Source organism: Elephantulus edwardii, unplaced genomic scaffold (assembly GCF_000299155.1).
Source record: "Elephantulus edwardii isolate Elephantulus edwardi_28Jun2011 unplaced genomic scaffold, EleEdw1.0 scaffold00139, whole genome shotgun sequence".
NCBI lineage: Eukaryota > Metazoa > Chordata > Mammalia > Macroscelidea > Macroscelididae > Elephantulus > Elephantulus edwardii.
The window spans coordinates 3,909,346-3,929,920 of NW_006399889.1; the positions used below are offsets into that span (position 1 = coordinate 3,909,346).

At 37.5% G+C, this 20,575-nt stretch overlaps 1 protein-coding gene across 2 annotated transcripts in view; it reads right to left on the bottom strand.

Annotated features, from left to right (window-relative positions):
• ITGA8 (integrin, alpha 8) overlaps positions 1-20,575 on the bottom strand; it is a 312,225-nt gene that overhangs the window by 62,033 nt on the left and 229,617 nt on the right. For both annotated transcript variants that reach the window (XM_006894290.1, XM_006894291.1), the window contains one exon: positions 17,277-17,435. In XM_006894290.1, the coding sequence (XP_006894352.1) occupies positions 17,277-17,435 (159 nt within the window). The remainder of the gene's footprint in view (positions 1-17,276; positions 17,436-20,575) is intronic.

Below are 20,575 nucleotides of genomic sequence, written 5' to 3' on the forward strand. Positions count from 1 at the left end.
CAAATGGAGACTTGTACACCAATGTTCACTGCAGCCATATTCACTATTGCAAAAACATGGAAACAGCAAGAATGTCCAACTACCATGGAATGGATTGAGAAATTATGGTCCGTTCACACGATAGAATACTATGCAGCATACAGGAGCTATAATTTCATAAATTACTATCTAACTTGGGAGGTATTAGAGAGCATTATGTTGAGTGAAGTCAGTCCCATAAGAACAAATCCTATATAAGACCATTACTGTAGAATGAGTATGAGGATCCAAGGGGGGGGGTGCAGAGGCGTGAGGATGGGCTGGTGGTGGTGGGATGATAATCATAGAGTCATATACTTAGATGGATGGATGGAGGAATGGGTAAAGGAAACAGGAAAGATTCGGTGTGAAAAACAATGTATATGAACTTTGTAAATAAACTAGTATTAAAAAAACAAGAGAATATGTCAAGTAACTTAACATGAAGTACAGGCCTTGCAGAAAAGGACAGCCAAAGGCAGAGTTGAGAGCTGGGCAGATGAGCTGACTTGTGGAAAGGACTTGTACAGATGAAAAAAAGATTTAGTGGGAAGAGGAAATGACAAAGCACCAGGATGGTGAGGTGACTGCAAGTGAGGTGAGGCCTTGGACGGAGTGAGTCTGCTGAGATATCCAAGGCAATGCCAGGCTCTGATGTGAAGAGAAGGCATGTAAGCCAAAGGGAGGCTTGAGGCACTCAGTGTTTAAAGGTGTGTCAGAAAAGTCCTGCAGAAGAAAAAAAGTTGGGATTAGACATAAAAATCAGAATGGGGAAGTCTCTATAAAATTCAGAACTGGTTAAGTTTATAAATTTTCCTGGGCTTCTTATAATTTTCTCTCTCTGGCTATGTATCTTGTTTTGTAATTTAGTATGCGTTAGTGCCATTTTTTTTTTTATATAAATTGCTGACACTTAACGTAAGTTTACCTGGTAGTTAGGCAAACAACGTAACAGAGGTCTTAGAAAGAAGTAGGATGTGATTTTTGTTCTCAGTGATGATAAGGAGGAGTAGAAATAATAATTACTGTCAAACTCATTGCTGTGAAGTTGGGAGTGACTCACAGTTGACCCTCCAGCAGGGTTTGGAGGTTGTAAATCTTACAAGAGAAGATTGTCCATCTGTCTCCTACAGTCACTGATGGATTCAAACGGGCAGGGAGGTGTGATCAATAGTCAGCGGTGCCACTCACTATGGGCTCCATCACCTAAGCTCCCAAGTTGTTGCTGTTATGTGCCTTCAAGTCACCTGCAACCCATAGAGACCCTGTGTACAGAAGCTCTGAACCTGGCCCTGTCCTGAGTCAGTCTCACTGATTCTGAGATACCTACGCCCATTTCCCCAGTTCTGTATCAATCCATCATATCCAGGGTCTTACTTTCCTGGGCTATGCCTCCACCCTTCTGAGAGCGATATCCTTCTCCAAGAACTTATCCCTCCTAGCCATATGCCCCAAAGACAGAGCTTCAAAATCCTAGCCTCCAAGGAGAAACATGGTTTCACCCTCTCTAAGACAGACCTGTTTGTTTTCTTGGCAGTCCATGGTACCAAGACTCTTCTCCAGCACCACAACTCAAAGGCATTGATTCTTCCTCTGTCATCTTTCATCTTTGTCCAGCTCTCTGATGCATAGCAAGTAATGGTGAAGACCATGGCCTGGAATAGGCACAACTTAGTCTCTAGACTGACATCGTGTTTTCAGTACTCTGGAGAGATCCCTGACAGCAGATTTTCCCAATGCAATTTGTCTTTGGCAATAGTAATATTATCAGTAAGAAAAGTAAACAAAATAATATTCTAAAGAGAAGGAACTATTTACTTCCTCTGTGGTTGTACTAGATATAGATTTTGTAAAATTGCAGAGTCTGTTTTATTGGGAGTGGTCCCTGTACATCACAATTCACAAAAATTTATAATTGGTTGCTCAGTACAATACAGAACTTCTACTCTGTGCCAGAGAACATGGGAATCACAAGGGCGGGTTGACTTAACACACTTCTTTCTTTAGGTAACATGCTTTCACAGAGGAATGTTACTCTTAACATTATCAAAGCATCTTCAAATGGTTTTGCAGGCCAGCTGTTTCAGATGACATTCCAGATATTATTTTAAAATAAGAGCACACACACAAAAAGTTAATCCAAGAAATATAAACAACTATGAAAGCCTACTTTCCAGAAGGACTTTCAGGGTCTCTTTCACAACTGATCATTCACCCACTGGTCATGTTTTTCCCAATGAAATAATCTGAGATGAAAGAGACTGGTCTACAAGTACTTATGTTAGGCAGACACTTGGTTCAGAGAATAACTTGCTAATTACCAAGAGACTCTGGTAGTAAGCACTAAAGTATCTTCTTTGGAACAAATAGGAAAATTGCTTATTTATACAGTAAGGAAGTCATTGTTTGTAAACATAGTTTTTTTCTCCAGCTGTTACTCAGAATTTGGCCTCAACAAAATTTTGGGTTTTTTAAAAAAAAGTTTATGATTCTCCATCATCTTACTCAGGGATAGATTTACAGTTTAGAATGTTACTTTGTAGATGGAATATGCAAGATAGTTAAAAAGTGGTTGGGTGAAGTAAGGTTAAGGACATTGCGAGCCTAAACAAAAGGAACACACAGGGTCTTTTTCTTGTTTGTAATCTATCTTTGAACTTCAGATATTCCTAGTACTACTCTCACATAGCACTTGGTTTATAATTAAATGAACTGGGAAAAGCGCAAATAGTCAATTTACCATGTAATTCTTTTAAAGGTATAAATGTTAAGGTTTTGAATGGAGAAGATGCACACACATGCACACACACTTTTCTCCCTACCTTTAGCAAGTTTGTATAAAGTGTACCTGAAAGAATTCATTCATTCCATTAGTGATTCAAAGATTTTTAAAAAGCTTTTAGACACCATGTTTTCACATGCTAAAAAGGCCATAAGAGGAGACTTGAAAAACACCTTTAGAAAGGAGAGAAAAAGAAAGCAGTCTCAGAGAATGTATTCTATCCTAGACAGATGGCTGAGAACTGAATCTACACACACAGAAAGTAAAAAAACAAATGAAATCCTCCATGAGAAAGAATATTTCTTTTTTAAAAAATTATTTTATTAATTTTAATGAAAATTTACAGAGTCTTTGGATTTCTATTCACTCATTGTTGCACTTTTCTCCCAGCCCACCCTTCCCCCGACCCAGTTCACTCTTCTCTTTGAAAAGGAAAAGAAAAAATTCTTTCACTGTTGTACAATCCCTCCCCCTAGGTTCATTCCACTATACAGCTTTCATTCTTGACTGCAGTCATGACAATAATACCTAATCATATATCCCTTTTAAATAGTTTTCTCCCTTATCTGTTTCAATGCAGGATACATTATTCATCCCATCTTTCTTAGTCTCCCCCTGACCCCATGTCAGTCTTGTTTTACAACAGTGGCACTATGCAGTATTTGTCCTTTTGTGACTGAGATATTTCACTCAGCATAATGTCCTCCAGGGTCACTCATTTTGAATAATATTTCATGAGTTCCTTGTTTTTCTTACTGTTTTTTTTTAAGAATATAAGTTAAAATTTATTTTTTTTACTATGAATGCAACACAATTCTTTTTCTGTTTTTCATTTCCTGCTGAGTTCCTTGTTTTTCAATGCAGCATAGTATTCCATTGTGTGAATAGACAACAACTTCTCTATCCATTCATTTGTTGCTGGGCACTTAGGTTGTTTCCAGCTCTTTGATATTGTGAACAAAGCCACGATAAATATGGGTGTGCATATATCTGCTTAGGTGGGAGTTCTGGTTTCTTTGGGGTATATTCCCAGTAGTGGAACTGCTGGGTCAAATGGTATTTCTATTTGCAACTTTTTGAGAAAGCACCCATACTGCCTTCCATAGTGGTTTCACCATTTTACACTACCACCAACAGTGAATAAGGGTTCTAGTTTCTCCACAACCTCACCAGCATTTGCTGCTTGTTGTTCCGTTAAATTTTGCTATTCTGACTGGGATGAGAGGATATCTCCTAATTGTTTTGACTTGCATCTCTCTTAGAGCTAGGGATTTTGAATATTTCTTCATGTGTTTGTTTGCCATCTGAATTGGATTGTTTACCTTTATCTTGTTGTGGCAAATGGTGTTGGCAAAATTGGAAAACTATCTGCAGAAGACTCAACAAGATCCACACCTCACTCTATATACAAAACTCAACTTTAGGTGGATCATGGACCTAGGACTAAAACCAAGGACTATAAACTTCATTAAAGAAAAGCTTGGAAGAATTCTAAACATCTACTCCACAACATCAATAGTCTTCCAAGCATCCTAGAAAATTTACAATCACGAAAGGATAAAATAGATGAATGGGACCTCCCTATGCACATCCAAACACTTCTCCAACAGGGTAAAAAGGGAAGCCACAGACTGCAAAAAAGTATTTGGTAATGACATGCCAGATAAGGGACTTATATCTAGAATTTATAAAATACTCAAGAAAGAATATTTCTTGTAAAAGAGAGTGAGCGAAAAGAATTGTTGCCAAAACCCAAAAATTTGAGAACCACTTTTTTAAAAAAGTTGATCTCTGAATCAGACTCTCTGAAATAATAAACAAGCAGATTTTTTTGTGACAGATAGAAGTCTGAGTATGAAGAGGTAAGTAAAGGGCATAGAAAATGAATTAGCTGTAAAATACATCAGGGTTCCTGTTAAAGGCTCTCAAAATCATTCAAAAGGAACCTGGTAACTCACAGAGGAAATAGTTTTTCTTTCTGTCTTGATTTTTGAGAGAGAGAGAGAGAGAGAACCCCAAAAGAATGTACAAGGGAGTGAGAGAGACAGAGGAAGCTGTTGTTCTATGTGATAACAAGTGTGCCTGCACTCTGAGTTAGTGAGATCCCTTCAATGGAGGCTGTTATAAAGAAAGAAAATACTCTTAAAGATAAAACTATTTCAATTAACCAAGCCAAGCCACTGTCTGCAGGGTCTATTGATTTTTAAAAAAATCTGTGAGGCTATGATCCTTAGAGAATCAACTGTGTCTGTGTTTCTGCTTTCCATGTTTGCACTATCTGGTTATAATTTGTACTTCCTGTGGGATTGGCCTTGTTCAAGAGCCTAGTTCTCAGTGGCGGCAGCCTGCTCTCTCTGGCTTCAGAGACAATTGTTTGAACGACTTTAGTCTTCTTTTTCATTAAAGTTCTCCTTTTCCAGTCTCTTTTGAATCACTTTTTTTACTTAGTGATTCTTCTCTCTTGAATTTGGATCAAGAACACCAATCTTAATACAGGTTGCATTTGAATTTCTCCTTTCTCTTCTAAAGTTTGGTGTAGTTTCAGGTTCCATGGCATTTTGCCCTCTATCTCACACTTGGCTGTGTGTTACAGCCTTGCCACTTAAAAACAAAAAAAGAAACTTCACTTTTGATGGAGTTTTAGTTTCTTAATAGGTTTCCTTCTTTAACTTCATTTTATCAAGAAACACATCTATTTGAATTACTAGCCAAACCTTAGGAGAAAGCCCACCCAAATAAGAAAATTGGTAGTTTGAAATCATTATTTTACTGCCTTTAGTAGAGTTGAGAAATACTTGATGCAAGTCTAAAATTTTATACCAAGAAGGATCTGGAACACATTAAATTTAATGGATTGGTTTAAATGCTGTAGACAGTTGAGTGTTTCAAAATGTTTTTGAATTGGTAGAATGTGAAGAAATTGCCACATTAAAAATCTCTCTTTGTGACCTGGGTGCCGAACCTTTATGGACATCTGCTTACATGCTTTAGTTTAGAAAAGACAGACAACATGGGTTTGATGGACTAGAAAGCACCACTGGAGGGGCGGAATGCGGAGACTGTTCTGAGGGGAGGCAATAGTGCAATAAGGAACAGAATGTGCCCTAGCTTCTGCCGTACTTCACGTTTGTTCAGACTGGGCTTCATTTGCTTAAAATGGGGGAGCAGGGACTTTTGCTTGCTAATTATCAAGGTCTTCCCTATTTAAATACTGGTTTACCCTTGCATCTACCAACACCAGTTGTTCTCAATCAGCCCTGAGTCATGGCAGTCCTCTTGTGCCAGGTGCGGCTGTGCTCCATAGGCTATTAAAAGGTTGATCTTTTAGGAAAGCAGATCTCCAGGCCTTTATTCCAAAGCACCTCTGTTTGGACTCAAACCTCCAGCCTTCAGTTTAAGTGAGTTAACTGTTTACACACCAAGGTTCCCAACTCAGTCCTCATATTCTGATGTTAGAACTACATTGACAAATGAGGATGGATGAATGTCAATGAAACCAAGCAGATACAAGGCAGATGTTTAAAAACAACTCACTGACTGCAAGCCACACCTGAGTGTTTGGCCTCCATGCCCAATGCCTTTAATGTGTTTTATATGTGAACAAGTGACGTGGTTGTGGGTGAGAACTTTGCCACATAACCTAAGTGATGTAGTTATGGGTGAGAACTTTATCCAGAAGAGCTAGAGGTTACAGAAAGAATATGGTGGCAGATTAAGAAGATAGCCAGGACCCCTCTTCAAAACTTGGGGACATTAGGGTTAACTTGGTGGGATAAGTTAACTGTTCCAGTTAATATTATGAAAACTGAACTTCCACTCAGAGATTATTGAACTTTGATGTTTATTGGAGAAGAGTCATATTAGGAATGTATATTCAATTTATAGACAGGCTGTATTTCAGGAAGTTTTAGGTTAGCTGTTTGGCATGCATGCTGCATTTCTCTGTAGGAATGTTTTAAATGATGGTTCCATTCTCTGTCTGGCCCACAAAAACCCCCCCTACTTCTTCCTTAATGCGGCTGTGGTGCCATAAAGCTATATATTTCCAATAAAAAGTATTGTAAACCCCAGAATTGTTGCCATATGAGTAATTTAAAAAGACAGAAAAAAATTCGTGGTGTTAAATAAAAAGAAATGATATTAAATGTTGATATTTAGGTAGAAATAAATTAGAAAACATCAAAAGTATGTGGGAACTTGGTGGACTATGAAAGGGAAATGTCAAACGCTTTACAGTCAATGTCACTGTTCTTTTGGGTGGATGTCTTAGAAAATGTTTCTAGGGAATCAGGACAGATTTCCTCCCCAACACCCCCCCCATTTGTGGCAATGCTACATTGTGTTTCTTTTCAAAATATATATAAAATTTATTTTCATTTTAATTATGATTTTAATGGAAATTTAGATATTCATTCATCTATTGCTGTACATTTTTGGATTTTATTTTTTAAATAGAAACAGAATTCCTTCAGAGATTTGTGAGAGGTTTGGGAAGAGTCAATAAAGGAAAGAGCTACTTTAGGAGATATATGGGCAAAATGAGGAAATATAAGTACAGAGAGGCTGACTAAACATGACTTATGGGCAAAGAGGAAGGATAATGATCCTGAAATAAAAACACATCACTTGGGGTATATGTGAATAGATATATCATAACCATCTAAACAAAAAAATTAAGCAAGTGGTAAAACAAAACAAAACAAACCCCTCAAACTCCACTCCTCCACCCCCCACAAAACCAAACCACCATGGAGGATTGTATAAATCGTCCAGAGGAAATACCAGAGATTAAAGGTGTCAGACTCCCTTTGAAAGTTGCAGGGTTGGGATGAGACTGGGATGCTGCTTGCTAGGACACCTAGAAAGAATCTTGGTGTAATGGTTATGTGCTCAGCTTATAACCAGAAAGTTGAGAGTTTGAACCCATCATAGCCTAGAAAACCCCATGGGGCAGCTCTGTTCTGTCACACAGGGCTGTGATGAATCAGAAAAGACCATCAGGAGTTGAAGTATTCTCAGAAAAGCAGAACAACTTATAGAAAATAGACTGCTCATTGATGCGGATGTTTGAAGTACTTACTCCTTTTGACTTTAAAGAAACTGTCTGTAATTTTATCTTAGTTCATCCACTGGAATTAACATTTATGACTAAGATTAATTTTTTCCCTATGTTGTTAAGTCAAGTATGACTCATAGCGACTCTATGACCAAAAGATCTGAAACCTGTTCTATCCTTTGCCATTCTCACATTTCTTGACACACAAAAGCCCAGTGCAGTCACTGTGTCAATTCACCGAGTTGAGGATCTTCCTCCCCTTTGCCGACCCTCCACCTTTGCCAGTATCTGTCCTTCTCCAAGGAATAGCCCCTTCTAGCAACATGCCCAAAGTATATGAGGCAAAGCCTCATCTTCTTGCCTCCAAAGAGCACTCTGTCTGCAGGCTTTCCAAGACATATCTCTTCATTCTCTTCACTGTCCATGGGATGTTCAGTGCTCTTCTCCAATACCACAGCTCAAAGGTGCCAATTCTTTTTCTGTCATCCTTATTAATTGTCCAGCTTTCAGATGGATAGCAAGTAATTGGAAAGACCATGGCCTGAATCAGACACACCTTAGTCCTCAAACTGACATCATTACAACTCAGTAATTTGGAGAGGTCCCTAACTGCAGATTTTCTCCATGCAATGCATCTCCATATGTCCTGACTGCGATTACCAAGGGTGTTAATTGGGTGGATCCAAGCAAGATGAAGCAATTGACAGTTTCAATCTCCTCTCCATCCATTATGAAACTGCCTATTGGTCCAGTGGTAAGAATATTTGTCTTCTTGACTTGGAGATGCAATCCATACTGAAGGTTGCAACATGATCAGATGATATTTTACCTATACCGATATACAATTTCAGCTTACTTGGTTCCACAATCAACACTCTGGGCATCAGCAGTCAGGCTTGGCATCAGCAGTCAAGAAAGCAAAAGATATATTGCATTAGGAAAAATCTGCTGTCAAGGACCTCACTAGAAAGCTAAAGAGCAACAATGTCAGTCTAGAGACTAAGGTGCACCTGATCCAGGCCATGATCTTTGCATTCACTTTCTATGCATCAGAGAGTTGGACAATGAATAAGGATAACAGAAAAGAAAATTAATGTCTTTGAGTTGTGGTGCTGGAGAAGATTATTGAACATACTATTGACTGCCAAGAAAACAAATAGGTCTGTCCTGGAAAGGTTAAAACCAGGTTGTTTCTTGAGAGCAAGGATTTTGAAGCTCAGTCTGACATACATTGGGCATGTTGCCAGGAAGGAGCAGTCCGTGGAGTGGGACATCATGCTTGGGAGGTTGGAGAGACATTGCAATACAGAAAGACCCTGAATGAGATGGATTAACATATTAACTAGTTTAATGGAGGTAGGTGTGTGAGATTGGCTCAGGATAGGGTAGAGTTCACAGTTACTGTGCATAATGTCTCTATGACTTGCAGTTAACTTGATGGCACGTAACAACAGACCTACACATGTATTTCTGCCTCCTCTGGTTTTCTTTTTATTATATTTCCTCTCTCTTTGTCTTATTAAAAATACTATTTCTCATTTTAAAAGTACAGCATGCAGCTTTGTTTTTTATTAAAAATTTATCTATTTATTGTTATTATACTAGTTTATTTACAAAATTCAAATACATTGCTTTTCAGACTAGATTCTTCCAATTTCCCTCACTCCCCCATCAAATTGTACAACTCCACGATTAATCCACCCCACCCCACCACCCACCCCACACATCCTCATCCCTCTGCTTCCATTCTCCTCCCCTTCCTGGATCCTTATACTCATTTTACAATAATGGTTTTATACAATACTTATCCTTGTGGGACTGAGTCTGTTCACTCAGCCTAAAAGCATGTATTTTGATATACAATTCTGAAGTTGATAGTAAATGTAAAATTTCTCAGACTTATTCTAAGATTACATGTATGACATATAATCTGCTCTTTAGTTATTAGAATTGATATTTCAGACACAGAATAAAACAAATTCATCTTTGTAGTATCTTGCTAAAAAAATTAATTTCTTTTTAGTTGGGAATAACTCATAGCTGACCCCCCCCAGTAGGTTTTAGGAGGGCATAAATCATATGAACAGAAACTGTCCACCTTTCTCCCAAAGAGTAGTCAGTGGATTTGAACTGCCAACCTAAAGGTTGGCAATGTAGAAGAAGTAATGAAGTAATTATTCATGTATTCTCATTTGTTTATACCAGTTGGTATAAAATATACAGATTACCAATTATTTTAAATGCAGTTGTGATAAAAAGCACTTTGAGACATTTTGAGTTACACTTAAAAGCACTTTGAGTACCTGAAAGAACTGAAGATAAAATTCAAGGCAGAATTGCAATGCTGAAGGATTCCATGGGCAAAATACTGAATGACAGAGGAACCATCAAAGGAAGATGGAAGATATATGTTTACCTTATCAAAGCTTTTCCATTATTTTAAGTTTTTCTAATACTATATATCTACAAAGTGAGTATTTTTTAATATCATATAATTAAGTCACATGTTAAAAGCCTCACTCAGAGTTTAAAATAAGTTGTTGGTTTTTTTTACCTTAAAGAACAACTAGGGATCAGGGAATACCAGGTGCTTAGTATATACTAGTAGTGTGTATTAATCTGTAAACATTTAAGTCAAGTTATCTAACGGGTGCTGTCTTGTCATTATAAATGATGGTAAAATTGCAACAAAGGAAACAAAAATCACAACCAACTTGGTGCACATTAAACAAGTTACATAATATCATAATATATACAAACACTATAAACAGTGTCAGATGGAAACTAAACATTACACTCAAAGAGAGTTAAGAAGTCGTCTGCATAATCATGTGCTTCTGACAGTTTAGATTTAAAAATGTATTACTAAAATATATGCTAATCAGAGTGAAAATTTTTAATTACTTATATTTATTCATTAATATAGGAAGACATTCTTTTATAATGAGTTACCATTCTTGGCGACTCATTATAAAAGAATGTTTCTCTATGAAGAGCAAAAAGAACAGAAATGGGGGGGAGGAATCTAGGAAGTATCTAAAATAATTTTGGATAATACAAGTGACTTTATTACATATCCATAAAGGATAGGGTTTGCTTTCAAAAAAGTCTTCTAAAATAGGACTCTTAGTCTTTCTCTGGTTGAACAGAAATCATGGAATGCAAAGTCAAAATTGGATCTTAATCTGAATGGGCTCAGATCTGTCAAGGCTAGGTGCTTCTTTCTGAATCAAAGTGTAACTGGTAGACCAGCAGCATGAATATCTTACAGCGAGGCAGAATCTCAAGTTTTTCTCAGACCCACTGAATATATATGTGCCTTTTAACAGGTACCCAACAGACTTGGATGCACAAGAGTTTAAAGCACTGCTCTTGGCTTCCCTACAAGGCTTACAGAAGAAAAGGGCTCTACAATATGGGCAAAGAGGAACCAACTGAAAATAAACAACTTTGTTCAGATACATCAGCAAATTAGATCACAGTGAAAACTGTTGTGTCTCCCAAAACATCAACCATTACAACAACAAAGGAAAATACCAAAACCTAGAGACATAATGGCTGGTACAGAGAACTCCAGCTCACTGGAATGCAAGCAGAAGTTCAGGAACAGAAGTCCTTCCCGGGAACTAAGAACCAAAGGAACACTTTAAATTCCAATTTAAATTTAAATTACATTGCTGGTGCTAGACTTTGAGCTATCTTAAGAGTTAAAAACTCTAAGGAGGCACTCAATTTTAGAGAGTACTCGACATTTTTCCAGAGTTTTCCCTCAAGAAGGATTACTAGACTCTCAGTATAAGCAAAGAACAGTTCCCTTGACCATTCTGACAGTTGCAGGGAGGAAAAAGCCATATTAAAATATGCCTAGAACTTTGTTTTCCTTAGGAGGTTCTTCCCTTGAAGGAAGTTATTTTACTAGAATCTAATGAATAAGTATGACAGTAGAAGAATTGTTGACTTTAAGTTGTGGTCTTGGAGAAGAGTACTGACTATCCCACAGACTGCCAAAGGGACAATCACACACATTTTGGGAAAGGTCAAATCACCCTACTCCTTGGAGATTAGGATAATTTGGGCATGTTGTTAGGACCGGCCAGTCCTTAGAAAAGGATATCATGCTGGAAAGGCTGGGGGTCAGTGAAGGAGGGGAAGGCCCTCATCAAGAAGAATTGACATAGTGACTATAATGGTGGACTGCATGTCAGAGAAGGATAGGATAGCACAGCTAAGGCAGTGTTCAGAGTTATCTTTCATAGGGTTACTGTGAGTCTTAGTTGGCTCAATAGTACTTAAAAACAGGGAGCTCTGGTGGTATAACACATAACATGTTGGACTGGCAACTTAAAGGTCAGTACTCTGATCCCACCAGCCACTCTGCAGGAGAAAGAATGGCAGTCTCCTTTTGTAAAGAGTCACAGACTCAAAACCTGAAGGAGGGTTGCTATGAGCCAGAATGGACATGATGGCATTGAGAACTAACTTAAAAGAAGGGGGATATCTAAGGTGGATTTCAGCCCTCTTAAGCCTTTCTATTGTAAAAGCGAAGAGGAGGGGTTTAAAAGCTCCTGTGAAGATTACAGGCTAGATACAAAGGCTCACTAAAAGACTGATACTTAATCATGGGTATTGAATGCTTCCACCACCAGATAAAACACACACACAAAGAGGGAGGGGGAGAGAGAGCGAGAGCCTATCGTATAAATAGGATCATAGCAAGGGGTTTTAGATGAGGACAACTGGAAGTTCAAAAGAAAACAGAAATAAGAGCTCTTGGAATAAATTTCTGCCTCTGTCAGTATACCTATAGTGAACAATAAGCAGAGCTCACTTCACACTAAAGTCTATATACTTCAATTCCTTTTATGTGATAGATGATACACAGTTTGAATAAAAAACCTACAAGGAATACTAAAAGGTTCCACCCAAATACACGTAGAATATGAAGAGGTAAATAAAATGTCAGAACCAGATTCAGGTATGGTAGAATTTTGAAATTATCACATTGACAATTCAAAACTACTATAAGTATACCCAAGATTCAGTGGAAAAATGGATAACATGTAAGAATGAATTGGTAATGTAAACAGTGAAACAGAAATTCTATGAGAATCAAAATGAAATATCAGAAATCAAAACCACAGTAACAGACATAAAGAATGTCTTTTTGTGGGCTTATAATATAATGAATATGTCTGAGAAAGAATTAGTGAGTCTGAAGAGGTGTCAATATAAATGTTCTAAACCAAAAAAGCTAAGGGAAACAGAATGGAAAACAAACAGAATGAACTATTCAAGAACTGTGGAAGAATAAAAAAAAAAATACAGTTTAATATACATATGATGAGAATCCCAAAAAGAGGAGAGAAGATGAGAAGACATAATTGAATTAATAATGACTATAAATTTTCCAAAATTAATAACAGACATTAAACCACAGATGCAGGAGTAACAGGGAACACTAAGCAAAAGAAAAAAAAATTATAAACCTAGTCATATCATAGTCAAACTTCAGAGAATCAAAGAAAATAAATTGCAGGAGAAAAACACTATAGAAGAAAATGATCAAATCTCTAACCTATAGAGCAAACCTTCCTATAGAGCAAAAAGGATAAATACCACAATATACTTTTATTCAGAAACCATACAAGGAAAAATATAGTGACATACTTAAAGTAATGAAAAGAAAAATTTATCAACCTAGAAATTATCCATCAAAATAAAAGAGAAATAAAGTTTTTTCTTAGATGATGATAGAAGGCCTAGAAATTCAAATGTTGGGACTCCAAGGATTATTGATAAGGCCTTTGGCAAACTATCACATTTCACCATTTGCTATTGAAGAACCTATTTTGGCAAAAATTCTCATGTCCTTTGGCAACATACTAAAAAGTTTTTGACAACAGCATATTTGTGAATTTTCCAAAATGTGACATTTCTATTTTTGTAACATTTTTGTGTGATTATACTGCTAATCAAACTGTAGATAAGAGTTACCCAGTGAAAGAGGCTAAATAAATACCAGGCCATGTCCATATTGATTGCTTTTGACCATGAGAAAGAAAACTATGAGGAATGTAAATTTTTTAGCAGTGATCATTCAAATTAGACTTAACATTTTAACAGTAATGTTAAAGAGAAGTTCTAGTAAATTATCAGCAAAAGGATTTACTTTTATAATTGTTGATGTTGTTGTTAAATGCCATTAAGTCATAGAAGACTCATAGACACCCTATGTATTAAAGACCTGAGCACTGTTCATAGAGTTTCTGGACGTAAGCCATTTTGGAAGTAGACACCACTCCTGCTCTCAAGCTTGTTTTAATTGGGAAGCTCCACCAAACACTGTCCACCATGGGTAACCACTATCACATTTGTTCACATCACAGTGTTCAGCATCATTAAATAATTGTTTTTTTAAAAAAAATTAATTATATTTATTACTAATTCTTTAAAAAATAATTGGTATTCATTCAAACATTTTTATAACACTAATTACAATTGATCAAGGCCATTTAACACAACATCTCATTAAATCCTCACTGTAGCTTTTATCTCCCCACAGTGGGTGCCACCACCACTGTACCAGAGACCTTGGACTTCTGCTTTGAAGAAACTAGAGAAGAAGGGACCTATCACTACTAGGACATAACCATGCAGAGACCCTGCCTTAGCTGAGACTTACACTCAGACCTGTGCTTAGCAGTGTTCTGGGAAGCCTTCCTTTTCTGCTGAAGGGCCAGCCAGGTATGATCCCAGTGACACAGGCAGAAAGGAGAAACCTTGTGGTTATCATAGCCAAGATGCCCACCAAGTCCAAAACTCATAATCTAACCCTGCATAGAGTAGAGGTCTGGGAAACTCTGACACTCGGCCAATGACCCGACCAGATGATCACACCCTGTGACTCAGATCGAAGGAATGTTGTTGTTGGTGTGGGGTTTTTGTGGGTTTTTTTGAGGGGGGTTCCTCATCTCCAAGGACCCTACCTGACCTGAGACCACACTTCAGCCCTGAGGTGAGTAGAGCTCCAAGAAGCCTGGTCTCCTTATTGATGGCCCAACTAGATACTCACTTCCCATGACTCTGGCCTCCAGAAGACTGATAAACCAATTACAAAAAGGGCAAAAGACATGGAAAGACTTTTCACAGAAGAGGACATTTTAATGGCCAATAGACACACAAAGAAATGCTCAAAATCACAGGCAATAAGGGAGATGCAAATTGATACACAATGAGATACCATCTCACCCCAGTAGCAATGGCAAAGTTTAACAAGACAGCAAGCAATACACGTTGGAGAGAATGTTGAGAGATTGGAATTCTCATACACTCTTCGTGGAATTGTAAATTGGTACAATTACACAGGAAGGCAGTTTGGCATTTCTTCAAAAAGCTGATCATATATATTCCATATAAACTAGCTACTTCACTGCTAGGAATATATCCTTTGCAAAATAGAACTGTGACACAGAAACAGATACACTGATGTTCATAGCAGAGATATTAACAAAGACAAAAGTCTATTAACAACAACTGCATTAGGAATTGTAGACTGGAATACTATGCAGCACTCAGAAGCAATGAATTAAAGAAAATCACTACGTAACATGAGAGAGGCTAGAGAGCATTATGCTGAGTGAACTAACTCAGTCTCATGAGGACAAATACGGCATAAGTCCATTATTGTAAAAACAGAAGGTTAACTACGAAGATGTAAATGAATATCCAAAGAAGAAAGGGTGGGAACAGAGGAGCTGAGGGTGAGAGGGGTTGAGGGTAAGGAGGTTACAAAGTTGAGTGAGTAGAGGGAGAGGTTGAAGCAATTAGGAAAAAGATCCAGTGGTGATTGGAAAATATAGGGTTATTGTGGGGGTAGAGCAATGGTGATTAATTTTATAAGACAATGTATGGGAATGATCCATTTAAAGATGATTTGAATTTTAAAACAAACAAAAAAAAATCTTTGCCTCTAAGAAGCAACCTGGTTTCATCCTTTCCAGGGCAGACTGGTTTATTCTCTTGGCAGTGCATGGTATGTTCAATACTCTTGTCCAATACTGTGGAGAAGTATGCTCAAAAGCATCAATTCTTCTTCTGTCATCTTTAGTCATGGTCCAGCTCTCAGAGATGTATAGCAAGCAACTGAGAAGATCATTGGCCGGACCAGGTACACCTTAACCTCTAGACTGACACTGTTAATTCTTTAGCACTCTGGAGAGATCCCTGGCAGCAGACTTTTCTAAATAAACTCACCTATTGATTTTCCGACTGCTGGTGATAAGAGAGCTAATGGTGGACCTGAGGATGATGAAATCATTAACTATTTCAATTTTCTCTCCAGCTATGATAATGCAAATCAGAACAAGATACTATCTCACACCAATGACAAAACCAAAGTTCAACAAGACAGTAAAATAAAAATGCTATTGAAGATGTGGAGAGATTGGAACTCACATTCACTGCTGATGGGAATGTAAAATAGTGCAACCACTATGGAAAGCTGTCTGATGGTTCCTCAAAAAATTGGATATAGAAATACAATTTGAACCAGCTAGCCCACTGGTGGGAATATACCTTAAAGAAACCAGAGCCGTGATGTAAAGAGATATATGCACATGTATATTTATTGCAACATTATTCACAGTGGCAAAGAGATGGTAGCAGCCTAAATGTCCATCAACAATTGAATGGGTAGAAAAACTATGGTACATTCACACAATAGAATATTATGTAGCACTGAAAAACAATGCCCTCATAAAACATTACACAATGTGGGTGAACCTGGAAGACATTATGTGGAATGAAATGTCTCAGTCACTAAAGAACAAATATTGCAAAGCCAATTGTTCTTATAATAGGATTGATGGGGATGGGAAGAATGGGGAAAGAATGGATAGATAATTAACACTGCACTGGAATAGGTGAAAGAAGGACAATCTGAAAAGAATAAGTGATTAGAAATTATGAGTGTAACAGTCAGTAGCCTGGAACAAGACAAGCATTACATAGGGAATTAGAGGAGGATGGAAAATGTGCATGCATTGATGAATGAAAACCACTTTGTGTAAGTCTTCACTAAAATAAAACCAACACCCTCGTTGTACCTTGCCTTTCCTTTCATCATCCATTCACTAAACTCTGTTGCTCTAGCATTTTTTCTTTTCTCTTCTTCCATTAGTCAAGTATGCATGTTTTGTTCCAAGTAGTTAATTGCAATACACATATTGTCTCTTCATCCATTCATTCTAGGTTGATTCTCCTTTCCCCTAAATTTCTTACAATGTTCATTGTCCATTCTAATTTTGCTCTTCTTGGTGATAAAAATTCATGTAAATGTCAGCAGGTTTTAACACTTGCCTTCCTCCCCGCATCCTATAACTTACACCTCAAATATAAACACTGGCTGGAAAGGAGTCCTACCTTTATATCTTGTGGGTTGATATCAGGATTTGTTTGACATCGCAGAGGTCCCAGAGTTTGAATATGAAAAATGTAGAGGAGAAATTCATTCCGGGCAGAGAATGGCCAACCTACTTCTAGAACCGTGCTACTGATGGTACTTGGTCCAATATTGTGTAGCTGCAAGAAAGTAACACATCATATCAGGAAAATGAAATAAAACTGTAAGAAAGTAACACAGCATATCAGGAAAATGAAATAAAACTCAGTGCACTCTTAATAATTTTAAATAGCATGTATTATTGATTTGAAAGTCAAAGCAGTAGAGGGAACAGAAGTTTTGAGAATGTAATGTGATGTTGCTTAGAGAAGACACCACTCTGAAGTTCTAGGAGCAAAGCCCGCAAACCGCATTAACCATGCCTAAAAATACTGAAGTTTAACTTAAAATGTATATTAGTTTCAGTTCAGCACTAGAAATGAAATTTTAATTATAGGCTTTCAAAAGTTAGTTACTCTTTCTTTACATTTAAATGTCTCCTCTTTCCTGACTACTGACTTGTCAATTGCAACCACATGCAATGCACTCTCTTTCACCCCTTGGAAAAACTGGCCATCCATCAAGTGCCACAGACGGTCTGTGCGTACCACAGTTCACTTCAAGTGCATTTCAAAGCTAAGTTCCTTCTGTTTTAATCAGTAAATCTCAAGGAAAGAAAGGTCACAACTCATGGAGATGAGTATTTTTAATGAAGCCTTTACTCAGAAGATAGAAATCAGCTTGTGGGGAAATAAGTTTCCTTAAGCAGGCTTAAATCTCTTTAAGTTTTTAAAAATGCATTTAAAAGTTAACAGGAATCTTTTTCTTTTTATATTTCTTACAACCAATAAAACTATTTATTACTGTTTGTACTTACTTTGTGGTCCCTTTAATTACAGTATCAAAATAGCACGTATCCATTGTTGTTGTTACGTGCTATCGCCTGCAAATCATAACGACCCTATGTACAACAGCTCTGAAGCCTGTTCTATTCTGAGGCAGTCTCAATGACTCCAACACACCTACCCTCATTACCCCAGTTACTGTACCAATTCATCTCATCTGAGGTCTTCCTCTCCTGTACTGTTCCATCACTCTTCTGAGCATGATATACTTCTCCATGGACTGGTCCCTCCTGGCCACATGCCCAGACTATGAGAGTCAGAGCTTCAAAATTCTAGTCTCCAGGAAAAAAATATGGTTTCACCTCTCCAAGACAGACTTATTTGTTTTCTTGGCAGTCCATGTATGTATGTCTAAGGCTCTTCTCCAGCACCACAACTCAAAGGCATGTATTCCTCTTCTGTTATCTTAGTCAGTGTCCAGGTCTCTGATACATAGCAAGTAATTGTGAAAACCATGGCCTGGATCAGGCACACCTTGGTCTCTAGACTGACCTCGTTGCTTTTCAGTACTCTGGAGAGGTCCTTGGGCAGAAGGTTACCCCAGGGCAATTAGTCTTTTGATTTCCTGACTGTTGGTGCCAGGAGTGCTGATTGTGGAGCTGAGCAAGCTGTAACTCTTAACAACCTCAATCTCTTTTCCATCCATCATGGTACTGCCAATCGGCCCAGTGCTGAGAATCTTTGTCTTTTTGATGTTGAGCTAAATCCGTAATGAAGACTATAGTACTTTACCTTCTGCAGAAAGCGCTTCAAGACCTCCTCAGTATCAGCAAGCAAGGTTGTACTGCATAACGTAGGTTGAGTCTCCCTTCAATACTGATGCCACATTCCTCCTCATAAAACCCAGCCTCCCAAATGATTTGTTTCTGCACATAGATCCATTACAAAGTATATTGTGAGACAGGAGATGAACATGTAAGACATCTGATTAATAATTTTGGCACTACTGACAATTATCCTAAAATTTCAAGATTTACTTCTACTAAGAATACTAGCAAGGCATCCCTGAAAACAATGGGGTGAGAGTATGTTGTCACACTTCAAGTATGACCATTCCTAATGCTAAAAGTAACATGCAAAAGTATTTATTCTTTTAACATTTCTTTCCCATGAAGTGCTTTTATCTATATATCCTTGGGAATTGTGTTATCCTTTTAGTTCTCAGAATTGCTTAAGGTAAAGCTTTGATCCAGTATTGGATGGGGCTTTTGATTCTGAGCTGAGTGCTACAAAAAAGACAGCAGTTCTCAATGCAGCCCAGGAGTTGATGATTTAGTCCTATAGAGTTAAATAGCTAGGGAGGGTTCAAATGCTCTTATTGTCAACCTTAGAAAGCTGCTCATGTCATCTGTAGCTCAAGAATAAAAGAAACAGAGAACTACTATCAGGGTCAGTGACATAAGTGATAAGAAAGGAACAAGGAGACATCCATCGAGAAGGAACCTCAAGCAGTACATGGTTAGGAATATAATTTTATCAACATTCTATCCTTAGTTCTTTGAAAATGAATGATAATAATTATACTTTGCTGTTAGTATCACCTTTATAAAACAACATCATCTACTTAACTCTTTATTATATCTATCTAAAAATATACATGTTTAGATGCTGTACTAGTGAATCTATTCCTTATTCATGATGTTACACTTGGAGAGGGAAAAGACAGGATTGGGTTTCCCCACACCTTTTTCTTTCATGTGTTGCTGCCCCATGTTCGTCTCTGAAAAATATCTTACTAATCAATCGACAATGTCAAGTCTTAACATAAATTACTGATTTCTAACTGAATATACTGTAGACCAGCAGGGTTTTGTTCTGTTGTGCCTGGCCACAGTTGCTATGAATTGGAATGGACTCAATGGTATCTAACAAAAACAACAACAATATGTTGACACGACACACAGAGCAGAAATTCCTAAAGAATAGTTTAATAGTTACATACAAGTTCAAAAGAATGAGCTTTGTTTCTTTGCTTAAAAGAACATTTTTCTTGGAAATAGCCCAAATGCCCATCAACTAACAAATAGATTTGGAAATTGTGGCATATTTACACGATGGAATATTAGGCAGCACTAAAGAACAACACTTCATAAAATACTTATCACAGGAGAGACTAGAGAGAATTATGCTGAGAGAAGTATCTCAGTCACATAAGGACAAATATTGCATAAAGCTGAAATTGTAATAATGGAAGGATAAATAAGCAAGATATGTACAAATGTTCAAAAGGGGATGGGGAAGGGGAGGAGGACAAGCAAACAAAGGGGAAGGGGAAAATCACTGGGATAACAGAGGTTGGTGGTTTGGGGGGTGAAGGACAGGGGAATGTTCAATGGAGACTTAAAAATGGGTGGTAATAGGCATAGAGCAATGGT